Here is a 13,005-nt window from a genome sequence, read left to right as displayed (position 1 = left end):
GCAGCTTTTCCATATGAATGCCCTGTCATTCAGGCTTTAGACTTTGCTAAAATCTCTAAACCAGGCTGCAGCTGGTGTCAGTGTGTCCCAAACCTATCAATAAGAGGTCTAGACCTGGCACTAGCACCAGCCTGCCTTGCTTCACAGCTGGGCCGACCCTGGGCCCCTCCAAGCCCAATACAAATAGCAAATAGGAGTCGTCTGCAGATCCCTCTGTACCTCCTGCTGGGTGGCCCCAGGCAGTGGCTGACTTTGCACCTCCCTGAAGATCCTAGAGCCAGTGCACCCAGTAGACAGCTTCAGACCATAGCAGGCTATAACTCTACACATCCACAAGTGACACACTCGAGGGGCAGATTCAGTGAGCACCAAAGCCCCACTGAAGCAAGTCCTGCTCCATAGGGGTGTGTCCTGCACAGCAGCTCTCCCACTGTAGTCCCAGCTGGTCCTCACAGCCAACTGGCCTGGAGGTCAATTCCTCCCAGTGACACCAACAGCAATCAAGGTTCAACTACAAGACTGTGCACACAGCCCACAAAGGGGCTCACCTAGAGTGCCTAGCTCAGGTGACTGGGGAGGCTGAGCCACTGGGCCCTACAGGACACCTACTACACAAGGCCACTCTACCAACTCCAGGAGACACAGCAGCTCTACCTAATACATAGAAACAAACACAGCAAAGCAGACAAAATGAGTAGACAAAGAAACATGTCACAAATGAAAGAAATGGAAGCATGCAAACTACTGGATACAGAGTTTAAAACCATGGTTATAAGGTTATTCAAGGATCTTCATGAAACTTACAAGGATCTTAGTGAGAATGTCAAAGACTTGAAAAAGGACCAGTCAGAAATTAAGCATATATTAACTGAAATAAGGAATAATTTATAGGGATTCAATAGTAGAGTAAAGGATTCTGAAACTCAAATCAATGATTTGGAATATGAGGAAGGAAAAAACATCCAATCAGAAGAACAAAAAGAAAAAAGGAATCCAAAAATATGAAGATAGTGTAAGGAGCCTCTGGAACAACTTCAAGCATACTAACATTCACATTATGGGGGTGCCAGAAGAAGAAAAGAGAGCAAAATATTGAAAACCTATGTTAAAAAATAATGACAGAAAACTTCCCCTACCTGGTGAAAGAAATAGACTTACAAGTCCAGGAAGCAAAAAGAGTCCCAAACAACAGGAACCCAAAGAGGCCCACACCAAGATAAATCATCATTAAAATGCCAAAGGTTAAAGACAAAGAGAGAATCTTAAAAACAGCAAGAGAAAAGCAGTTAGTTACCTACAAGGGAGCGCCCATACAACTGTCAACAGAAACTTTGCAAGCCAGAAGAGAGTGGCAAGAAATACTCAAAGTGTTAAATAATAAGGACCTACAAACAAGATTACTCTACCCAGCAAAACTATCCTGTAGAATTGAAGGTCAGATAAAGAGCTTCACAAACAAGAAAAAGTTAAAGGAGTTCATCACCACAAAACCAGTAAGTATTACATGAAATGCTGAAAGGTATTCTTTAAGAAGAGGAAGAAGACAATAATTTGTACAATGGTTTATTCCCAAGTATGCCTTAAGCAGAACAAATGTGTTTTTCTATATAGTTCCTTGCCTTAATAATTATGTAATATACATTTTTTTAAAAAGAAGAGGAAGAAAAAGGAGAACAGATAAAAAATATGAACAATAAAATGGCAACAAATACATATCTATCAACAATTGAATCTAAAAATCAAAATAAGCTAACAAGAAATCTGATGAACAAAATATGCGTTGGTGGTATAGTGGTGAGCATAGCTGCCTTCCAAGAAATCTGATGAACAAAATAAACTGGCGAATAAAATAGAATCAGAGGCATGGAAGCATGGAACAGACTGACAAATCTCAGAGGGAAGAGGGGAAAGGGGGGCAGGAAGAGATTAACCAAAGATCTTACCTATGAACACAGACAGTAAGGTGGTGAAGGCCTGAGGTGGGGCAAGAACCTGGTGGAGGGGGTTAAATGTGTGTGGGGGGGGGGAGGGGAGAAGGGGACATCTGTAACACTCTCAACAATAAAGATTTTTTTAAATCTAAATAAATAAATAAATAAATAAATACCTTAATATATATTCTTTTAAAAGAAAATACCTTGCCCTGACGGGTTTGGCTCAGTGGATAGAGCGTCGGCCTGCGAACTGGGGGGTCCCGGGTTCGATTCCAGCCAGGGGCATGTACCTTGGTTGTGGGCACATCCCTGGTGGGGGGTGTGCAAGGGGCGGCTGATCGATGTTTCTCTCTCATTGATGTTTCTGACTCTCTGTCCCTCTCCCTTCCTCTGTAAAAAATCAATAAAATATATTTTAAAAAAAGAAAAATACCTCATTCATTTGTTTCATGATTTTAAATGGATCAACCTCTTTTTTTCTGTTATATTAGTATTCTTTGAAACAGCAGGGTGACAGGTCTTATTCATAGGCACTAGTGAAGGTAACATTTTCACAGATCAACCCGCTAACACTGAGCCCACGTGTCATAGGGATACTGTTAGGAGAGGCACAGCCCTTGCTTTTCTGACATCTTAATCTAACACCCCAAAGTTACAATGGAAAAAATTATAACTACTTATAATTAACAGAGCTTTCAAAATTACATAAAGTTGGCTGTGCAAACAGCAAAACCTAAGTCACTCTTCTGTTTATTCCGAGCCAGTATGAAAATAGAAACTTGCCACCAGATGGAAAATGAAAACAAAGGATATAGACGCCCCCTTGTGGAGAGAGTGAGCACTGCCACTTCAAATGCTTTGATTCTCCAAAACACAGTAGGTCCCAAATAATATAGCATTTTAAAAGATGGTCATCTTCCTAACTATTGCTGAAGTGAATACTTGGCCTACTAGACAAGGGCTTCAGAGTCTCATATGCTGTGTGATCAGAGTCTTGCCTCCCAAATTCTTCTTAGCAGACTCTCCTGTGTGGTCCCAGGCCCATGAATGCCCTCAGGGCTTATATACCCAGTGCTTCCCTGATGGTCTCACTTCAGGTCCTACCCTTTCAAGGCCTGAAGCCATCATAGCCTTATTACTTCATGTCTAATGAAATGGGTACTTCCCTTTGTCAGAAATTGTGCATTCATTTTACCTTAATTATATGAAAAAGAAAACCTGATATGAGTGAATCTTATGCTCACTGTGCTCAGAGAAACAATGGTGCTGTTCTCACGTTTGGAAAACCTGCTAGGGCAAGAGTTCTTCCACAGCATTTGTGATGGCAGATTTTAATTGCTCAACTGCTTAGTGGTCTCTTCTTAGATTGTAAGTGCTGTGAAGGCAGAGACTCTCTCTTACTTTACTGGGACACTCTCAGGGCCCTGCGCAGTTCCTGGCATACAGTGGGTGCTTACTACATAGGTGTTGCACAAATAAATTCCACTTCAGTGTCTGAATTTGGCTTGCTAGAGTCAGCAGCCAAGAAAGTGATGTAAGCAGTACCTGCATAGTCTAACAGAAAGTACCCAGAACTGTGGTTGGGATGGCACAAGGGGCCCCTTCACCAGTGGAGAGCTGGGACCACACAGGAGAGCTGAGGTGAAAGGAGGGAAAAATCAGAGGGAGCTAAACATCTGAGGCTGAAATACAGCACATTCACCTCCCATTGCCGCACCCCAACCAACCTGAGCAGACCTCACTCACCTAGAAGGCTCGTTAAGCCAGATGGCAGGGCCCCACTCTACAGTCTCTGATTCAGCAGGTCTGGGTGGGACCCAAGAATGTGCATCACTAACAAGGTCCCAAGTGACTCCAATGCTACTGGTCTGAGGAACACACATGGAGAACCACTGATGTAAAGCAATATTTGATTCTCTCTCCAGCTGCCCATTATAACCACCAAGACTCCTACCCAGGCTACCCCATCCCCAGTACAACCGAGATGAGAATCTCTGTGGATGAGATACAGGCAACAATGATGTTTGAAGTTTCCCAGATAGAAGACTTTGTAGACAGAAAGGCTTTACTGAAGTTAAGGACCCTCTGCCTGTGTGGGTTGTCAGTTTCAGTGACAGAAACACACAATGATAACATATCTTCTTACAACAAAGGAAGGTTTCCCCTTCATTGTCCCATTTGAGCCTCAAACAATCCTAGGAGAAAGTTTTAACTCAATTTTAGAGAAAAGAAGTCAGGTAATAAATGGCAGTTCTTGGACTTAAATCAGATGATGTTTATTTGTTTTTAATATCAACCTCACAGAGGTGATGGGATTGCTGAGTAGAACAATCTGAGCAGTAGCAACACTGTGAACTAAAAGGGGAAGGTGTGCTATTAGAGCTCAGGGTCACTTGGTGGAATCTGGAACCATGGCAGGATAGAGCCACACCAAGAGAGGGAAAGAGAGAAATGCCTTGGATTCTCCGACCTCTCCCAGTTCCTCCCAGAAGTCTTCTTTTAGTCCAATCAGTGTGGAAGCCCCTGACATGGGAGCTGGAGGCCATGAAGCTAAGCAGAGCAGTGAGAATCTGAGTGCAACCGGCCCAGAATGAAACATGGACACAATCAAACCCCAGATTTGCCCATATAAGCTGGAAAACCTCGGTCAAGTAACCTGACCTCTCAGAAACTATCTTCTACTCTAGAAAGTGGAGCTTATACATCTAGATTGAATGACAGAATGAAACAATACTGGCAATGAGTAGGTACCACATAAGCTTGGTTTCCCTCCCATCACCCTAGCCCAGTGGTCGGCAAACTGGCTCGCGAGCCACATGTGGCTCTTTGGCCCCTTGAGTGTGGCTCTTCCACAAAATACCGACTCTGCGCATGGGCCACGAAGTTTCAATCGCATTGTACATGCGCGCCCACACGTGGTATTTTGTGGAAGAGCCACACTCAAGGGGCCAAAGAGCCGCATGTGGCTCGCGAGCCACAGTTTGCTGACCACTGCCTATCCCTATGTTGTCACAGCTATTAGTCTTCTTGCTATGCCACAATTTCAAAACCACCAGAAATATGAGTCCATATACTAGTAATGTCTGTGGTGCTTCCATGATCTGCGTGTCACTACTGCCATTATCATAGACATCCGTAAGTCCCAACACTGCTGTTGCTATCACAGGGGAGTGAGATCAGTGCTAGAGAAAGTAGCTATTATGGGCTGTAGCAGGACTGTGTCCACCGGGATGGGGTGTTAGAGACAGGACAACAGTCAGTTTGAGAAGCTGCTTACAATATAGTCAGGAGAAGCAATGCCACTACTAAGTAAATTGACATAGAGTATAGAAGTGTGAGGTGTAGACTAGTCTCCAAAACACTGTTACTATGCTATCGGTTGGTGACCACAAGCTATGGAACTGCTGTCCCTCTTTCTTTCCAAAGGATATCCACAAGTAAAACATTTCTGAAAATATTTTCATGTATATTGTAGAGCATTTATTTTTTTAATATATTTTATTGATTTTTTACAGAGAGGAAGGGAGAGGGATAGAGAGCCAGAAACATCAATGAGAGAGAAACATCGACCAGCCGCCTCCCACACACCCCCCACTGGGGATGTGCCCACAACCAAGGCACATGCCCCTGACCGGAACCGAACCTGGGACCCCTCAGTCCGCAGGCCAACGCCCCATCCACTGAGCTAAACCGGTTAGGGCTAGAGCATTTATTTTTATATCACTATTTTTTTCTTGTCAATGAAAAGGAGTAGATTCATCCTCTGGTCACTTTCTATTTTAGAGAAACTGGATGCACATTATACAGTAAGAATTAATCAGTAATGACAGGTAAGAAACAAGAGGAAGTTCAAGGTTGGAAATGTACTTCATGATTACTTGGTAAGAAGTAAACAAGACTTTCATCATTAACAACTTAATAAGCAGCCTTTGTTTTTGCTAGTCTGTATTTAGAATGCCAAATTATTAAAGCCTAATAGCAAGATAGTGGGTTTTTTTAAAGGAAAATCTTTATCTAGAACAGCTGTCACCAACCAGTGGTCCGCGGACCACTGGTGATCCATGAGGTCCGAAAGATTGGTGGCCGCTGGTTTAAGGAAACCTTTGGAGCAGCGGTCACCAACCAGTGGTCCGCAGACCACTGGGGGTCCGTGAGGTCCGAAAGGTTGGCGACTGCTGATCTAGAAGAAAGCATTTCACTTGGAGTTAGGAGACCTGGGTTATATTTTGCTAGACCCAGCACAAAATTCAAAGTCTCTGGGTTCATTTTATCTTCTTTATAAAATTAGAAAGTTAATAAATGATTTCAAAATTTTCTTCCAAATCTAAATCTAATCTCCCTAATAACTCTGAGCCTCTTCAAATCAAGTGTAGTGACTCACCTGCTCAGCTGCTGGAGACATTCAATGAGTTCATGCCAGCCATGTGGCATCACTTATGTTGGCCATTTCATACCATACTTAAGTTCTAAGAAAAAACTTTTTCTTTTTACTAATCAGTACCTCGGAAATTTGCAAAAACCCATACCAAAATTTATCATTAAAAAAGTATTTTAAAATTTTGAGGTCATGGAGACCTTCAAAAATAAAATTAACTTCTAGAGAATTCAAACATTCCTATTACTGCTGTAATGAACAAATGGTATTTGCCTTTGTTATCAGTACAGATATTAGGATAACAATATATTTTCCACTATTCAGATAGCAACTCTCCCCAAAGAATTTGGTGTATTTTTCATATGTATTCTCTTTAAATATCTTGACTACAGGAAATAATTGTAGTTAAAATACAATGTGTTTTATAGGAAACAATAATTATTATGTAGTTTTACAATCTAAAACTTTATTGAGGGGAAAATATATACACTTTGTCATCTTCAATATTATTTTTTAAAGCATCACATTTTAAGTTAAACTTTACTATTAATTATTGTTATTAACAGTAATAATACTCCTTGTATTCATTAGCCCTTGGCATCTGCTCAAAGAAACTGGAGACCCAATAAGCTTCTTCGAGTTTAGCATTTTCATGCAACATATAATTTAAAAATACTGAAAATAGATTTAAACACTAGTAATAATATATTTGTTTCCTTAATGGTGTTGTGACGTAATAGATTTCTTTCCTGTTTCAGTTACTTCTCCCAGCTGCATACACAGCAATTATTCAAAACTCTGTAATTCACTTTAGCCTTAGATACAGAGACCCTAATAAATATTCCAAGGGATTGAAGTAAAATATAGCAGTTAACATTGCTGATCTTCATATGTTTTATTATACTTCGTAATTAAGCTCATTTTAGAACCCAAAGACAATTAGATAAATTACTTTTATCTAATAACACCATGTTAAAAAGGAAACTATCAGTAAAGAAATAACAAATTAATATTTCTAATAAGAATGAAAAAGAATTGACACAACTGGAAACAGCGTGTGGGTCTCTTCCCTCTTGCGGCCATCGTAAGAGCGCCAGCGGTCAAAATGAAGTTCAACCCCTTTGTGACTTCTGACCGGAGCAAGAACCGTAAGAGGCATTTCAATGCACCTTCCCACATTCGAAGGAAGATCATGTAGTCTCCTCTTTCCAAAGAGCTGAGACAGAAGTACAATGTCCGGTCCATGCCCATCCAAAAGGATGATGAGGTTCAGGTTGTTCGAGGACATTACAAAGGGCAGCAAATTGGCAAAGTAGTCCAGGTTTACAGGAAGAAATACGTCATCTACATTGAACGAGTGCAACAGGAGAAAGCTAATGGGACAACTGTTCATGTGGGCATTCAACCCAGCAAGGTGGTTATCACTAGACTAAAGCTGGACAAAGACCGCAAAAAGATCCTTGAATGTAAAGCCAAATCTCGCCAAGTAGGAAAGGAAAAGGGAAAATACAAGGAAGAAACAATTGAGAAGATGCAGGAATAAAGTAATATTATATACAACTTTCATTAAAAACTTAAAATGAAAAAAAAATGAATGAAAAAGAATTAATTCCACTAATGTTACACATCCTAAACTTTCTAGAATGGCTCATTTCACTGAGTACCTTTATTGATACTTATCAGTTTCTTCCAAGAATCAGTGGTGAACTCTTACTGGAGTCCTAGCCACAGGATCAGACAAAAAGAAGAAATAAAAGGCGGCCAATTTGGAAAGGAGGAAGTAAAACTATAATTATTCACAGAAGACATGATAAATTATATGTAAAAAAAACCTAACGACTCCACCAAAAAACTACTAGATTTAATAAATGAATTTGGCAATATAGCAGGATACAAAATCGACACCCAAAAATCAATGATGATGAATAATGAATTCTCAGAAAGAGAAACTAAACAAACAATATCATTTACCGTTGCAACAAAAAAATTAAGATACTTAGGAATAAATTTAACCAAGGAGGCAAAACACCTGTACTCGAAAAACTACAGGACATTGAAAAAAGATATAGGAGAAGATAGAAACAAGTGGAAGAATATACCATGTTCATGGATTGGTAGAATCAACATCATTAAAATGTCCATACTCCACAAGACAACCTATAGATTCAATGCAATCCCTATTAAAATACCAACAGCATATTTCACAGAGCTAGAACAAACACTAAAAAAAATTTTATGGAACCAAAAAAGACCCAGAAAGCCCCAGAAATTTTGAGAAAGAAAAACAAAGCTGGAAGAATCACAATACCAGAGTTCAAGTTATACTACAAAGCCACCATAATCAAAACAGCCTGGTACTGGCACAAGAACAGACATATAGATTACTGGAAAAGAACAGAGAACCCAGAAATAAACCCAAGCCATTATGCTCAATTAATATTTGACAAAGGAGGCAAGAGCATACAATGGAGTCAAGACAGTCTCTTCAATAAATGGTGTTGGGAAAATTGCAGTGGTACATGCAAAAAAATGAAACTAGACCACCAACTTACACCATACACAAGAATAAACTCAAACTGGATGAAAGAATTAAATGTAAGTCATGAAACCATAAAAATCCTAGAGGAAACCATAGGCAGCAAAATATCAGACATCTCTCATAGTAATATGTTTGCAGATATAATTCCTAAGGCAAAGAAAACTAAGGATAATATAAACAAATGGGACTACATCAAAATAAATGATGCACAGCAAAGGAAACCATAAACATAACAAAAAGAGAGCCCACTGTATGGGAGAACATATTTGGCAATGATACATCTGATAAAGTGTAGGGAGCGGCTCTAGGGTCAAGCCTCGTGCTGACCTGTGGCAGGGCCACAAACAAGTCCCAGCCTGGAGGGCAGAGCTCTCCTAGCATAATGAAGCCTGACCTTGTAGCCCTCCCTAATTCCTTCCTAAGCAGCTAATGGGCTGTAGGAGGTGCAGCAAGTGTTGCCAAAACAAGAACATTTGTATACATGTTAATCTACCCTTGTTTTAATCAGACTATAAAATAAAGCATCAGTTTGCAGGCTGGGTCTTTTGTGTCCTCATCCAGACATGGGAGATCCACCAAGCCCCAGCTGTATTCTCTTGTCTGTCTTTTCTTCAATCCTTCACCACTCCTCTCAGATTCACCCTTGGCCGTGCTGGCGCAGCACAATAAAGGGTGAATATCCAACATATATAAGGAACTCATACAACTTAACAGAAGGAAGACAAACAATCCAATTAAAAAAATGAGCAAAGGACCTAAATAGACACTTCTCCAAAAAGGACATGCAGATGGCCAAGAGACATATGAAAAAAAATGTACAAAGTCACTGATCATCAGAGAGATGCAAATTAAAATGAAAATGATGTATTACCTCACACCTGTCAGAATGACTACCATCAACAAATGAACAAATAACAAGTGCTGGCGAGGCTGTGGAGAAAAGGGAACCCTAGCAAACTGCTGGTGGGAATGCAGACTGGTGCAATCATTATTGAAAACAGTATGGAGTTTCCTCAAAAAATTGAATTCAGTACTGCCATTTGACCCAGTGATCCCACTTCTAGGATATATTCTAAGAAACCCAAAGCACCAATCAAAAAGAATGTATGCACCCCTATGTGCATAGTAGCACAATTTACAATAGCTAAGATCTGGAAACAGCCCAAGTGCCTATCAGTAGATGAATGGACAAAAAAGCTGTGGTAAATTTATACCATGAAATACTATCTATATATATAAAAGGCTAAGTGTCCGTCCATCCGACCAGTAGCTATGACACGCACTGACCACCAAGGGGCAGACACTCAACACAGGAGCTGCCATGTCGTGCACAGGCCATCCTATATAATAAGGGAGGAATCTGCTAATTATCCGTTACACCATAACGTTTCGCTGTAACATCACCACCGGATCAGCAGGCTATGTCCCCGCACTCTGCTCAGGCAGCTGCAAAGCCTTGGGTAAGATAGGATACAATAGGAGGGGATAAGAAAGGAGAGGTAAAGGAAGGCAGGCCTGCATGCAGACAGGCCTAGAGGAGAAACAGAAATACAGAAAGGGAACAAGCTGAGAGGGGCAGGACGCAGGCAGCGTGGAGTGGGGGGCCCCACCCAGACACCCGGTGCGGGCCATTGGCGGGTCCCCAAATGGAGGGGTGGACGGTCTGAGCCTTCCGGGCGGAGGCGCTCCCTGCTTTGCAGTAGCAGTGCCCAGGCACGCTGGCCTTGGCCACCCTCGCTGGGCCAGGCGTCCTGGGCAGGGAACAGGAACAGAGTGGCGGTGGGGAGGCCGGGGAAGGGGGTGTAGCAAACACCTGGCCAGGGCTGAGCCCTGGGCTGGGGGTTAACAACCCCCCAATGGAAGCTTTAAGGAGGGAAGGAGGGCTGCTCCCTCTCTCTCACACACCCCCCGCCTGGGCCTCTTCTCTCTCTCCGGCTCCATTTTCTCCGCCACCAGGGGCAGGGGTCTCCTGTGAGGGTCCCAGCCGTACCCCAGGTCTCCCTTTAGAGCTGGGGTGAACCCCTGCGGGAGCCAGGAGACGGAGAGATGGGCAGGGGGCGGGGCGGAGTGAGCAGCAGCCCGGAGAGTTTGGGGGGAAGTAACCAGGTGGGGAAGGGGCGGAACAGGGAGGGGGCCTCAGGCCCCCCCTTCCACTATGGACAAGCGGCTACTAGGGCTGCCCCCTCCAGGCAGGAGCTGGGGGACCCTAGGGCTGGTGGGTGGGGAGCCTGGGGGCCCTGGCGAGCCTCCCAGTGGGGGTGGCGGAGGGAAGCAAGACATCGTGGACATTCTATAGCAAATAATGACCATCACGGACCAGAGCCCAGACGAGGCCCAGGCCAAGAAACACGCCCTAAACTGCCACTGAATGAAGCCAGCTCTCTTTAGCGTCCTGTGTGAAATCAAGAAGACCAGCCTCAGCATCTGAAGCTCCCAGGAGGAGGAGCCAGTGGACTCCCAGCTCATGCACTTGGACAACATGCTTCTGGCAGAAGGTGTGGCTGGGCCTGAGAAAGCAGCCGCAGCAGCTTCCGGGGAGGCGTGTCCCCTGACAACTCCATCGAACACTCGGACTATTGCAACAAACTTGCCCAGATTCACCATATCTACCATTCGGAGCTGGAGAAGTATGAGCAGGCATGTAACGAGTTCACAACCCACATCATGAACCTGCTGAGGGAGCAGAGCCGCACGAGGCCTGTGGCACCCAAGGAGATGGGGCGGGTGGGAGCATCATACACCGTAAGTTCAGTGCCATCCAGATGCAGCTCAAGCAGAGCACCTGCAAGGCCGTCATGATCCTGCGCACTTGGTTCCTGGATGCCAGACGGAAACGCCGGAACTTCAGCAAACAGGCCACCAAGGTCCTAAATGAGTATTTCTATTCCCACCTGAGTAACCCGTATCCCAGTGAGGAGGCCTAGGAGGAGCTTGCCAAGAAGTGTGGCATCACCGTCTCTCAGGTCTCCAACTGGTTTGGCAACAAGCAGATTCGCTATAAGAAAAATAGCAGAAAGTTTCAAGAGGAGGGAAACATCTATGCCATCAAGACCGCCTTGTCTGTCACCCAGGGGGCCATAGCCGCACCAGCTCCCTGACACCCCCTTCCTCCGCAGGGCTCTTTCAATCTTTCAGGGTCCGGAGACATGTTTCTGGGGATGCCCGGGCTCAACGGAGATTCCTACCCTGCTTCCCAGATGGAATCACTCAACACTCGATGGGCCCAGGCGGCTACGGAAATAACCTTGGGGAGGCCAGATGAACAGCCCTCAGGAAATGAGGGCAAACGGTGGCTGGAAGGAGGCTGTGACCCCATCCTCAGTGACGTCCCCAACAGAAGGACCAGGGAGCGCTCATTCTGACACTTCCCACTGATCTCACCCCTCAGGGCACAGGGTGGGGGCTCACAAGGTGACTCTTGATGAAAGGACAACGGCATCCAGAGGACAAGCCCCAGACACAGGAGAAGCACAAGATGGAGAAGGGCAAATGGGGTCGCCCTACCCCAGCCGACTCAGTGCTGGGGTTGCTGACTACATGGCAAGGAGAAGGAAGGTCCCCTAAAGGGAAGGTAGAGTCTGTCTCCCTTTTTTCCCTTCTTTTCAAATCTTTTTCTCTCCCCATTTCTTACACAGAAACACACCCAGACCCCTATCTTTCAGATCTTCTCTCTCTCTCATAGACACATATACAACTATCCTGTTTCTCTCTCTCATAGATACATATACAACTATTATTTCTCTATAGACACATATACATTCTCTTTCAGACACATATATGATTATTCTGTTTCTCTCTCTCTCTGGTTTCACCCATTCTCCCCCCCCCCACCACCCCTTATTTGCTCTGGGATCTGTGGAGATGCCAGCCTTGCCCTACCTAGCAGAGATGCCAAAAATGGGACACAACTTCTGGACAGATGACATGGCCACCCCCCCCACCCCAGGTCTCCCACCCCTCCCCCTCCAGACAGCTTTATTACCTCATATGCAGCTCATCTTAAACCAATAGAATTGCTCAGTGGAAAAAAAAAAAGAAGGGAAGGAGGGAGGGGAGAACTTTATAAAAGAGTCAGTAGACAGCAGAGTTAAAGAAGGAAAGAGGATGTATAAGTGAACGGTAGGAGCTATAATGAAAATCAAGTATAGTTGTGTACT

General features: G+C 43.8%; 1 protein-coding gene and 1 pseudogene across 1 annotated transcript; both read left to right on the top strand.

Annotated features, from left to right (window-relative positions):
• The first annotated feature begins 7,364 nt into the window (after nt 1-7,364).
• On the top strand, nt 7,365-7,900 carry LOC102442524 (60S ribosomal protein L26-like). The gene is given in 1 exon segment (XM_014453025.2): nt 7,365-7,900. A coding segment is annotated over 1 exon segment (438 nt). The 5' UTR covers nt 7,365-7,414; the 3' UTR covers nt 7,853-7,900.
• Nucleotides 7,901-11,003: 3,103 nt separating this feature from the next.
• Nucleotides 11,004-12,223, top strand: LOC102442206 (annotated as a pseudogene).
• The last annotated feature ends 782 nt before the right edge of the window (nt 12,224-13,005 follow it).

Source organism: Myotis lucifugus, unplaced genomic scaffold (genome assembly GCF_000147115.1).
Source record: "Myotis lucifugus unplaced genomic scaffold, Myoluc2.0 scaffold_19, whole genome shotgun sequence".
Taxonomy (NCBI): Eukaryota; Metazoa; Chordata; class Mammalia; order Chiroptera; family Vespertilionidae; genus Myotis; species Myotis lucifugus.
The sequence above is the reverse complement of the archived record's forward strand: the minus strand, read 5'-3'. Positions and strand labels throughout refer to the sequence as shown.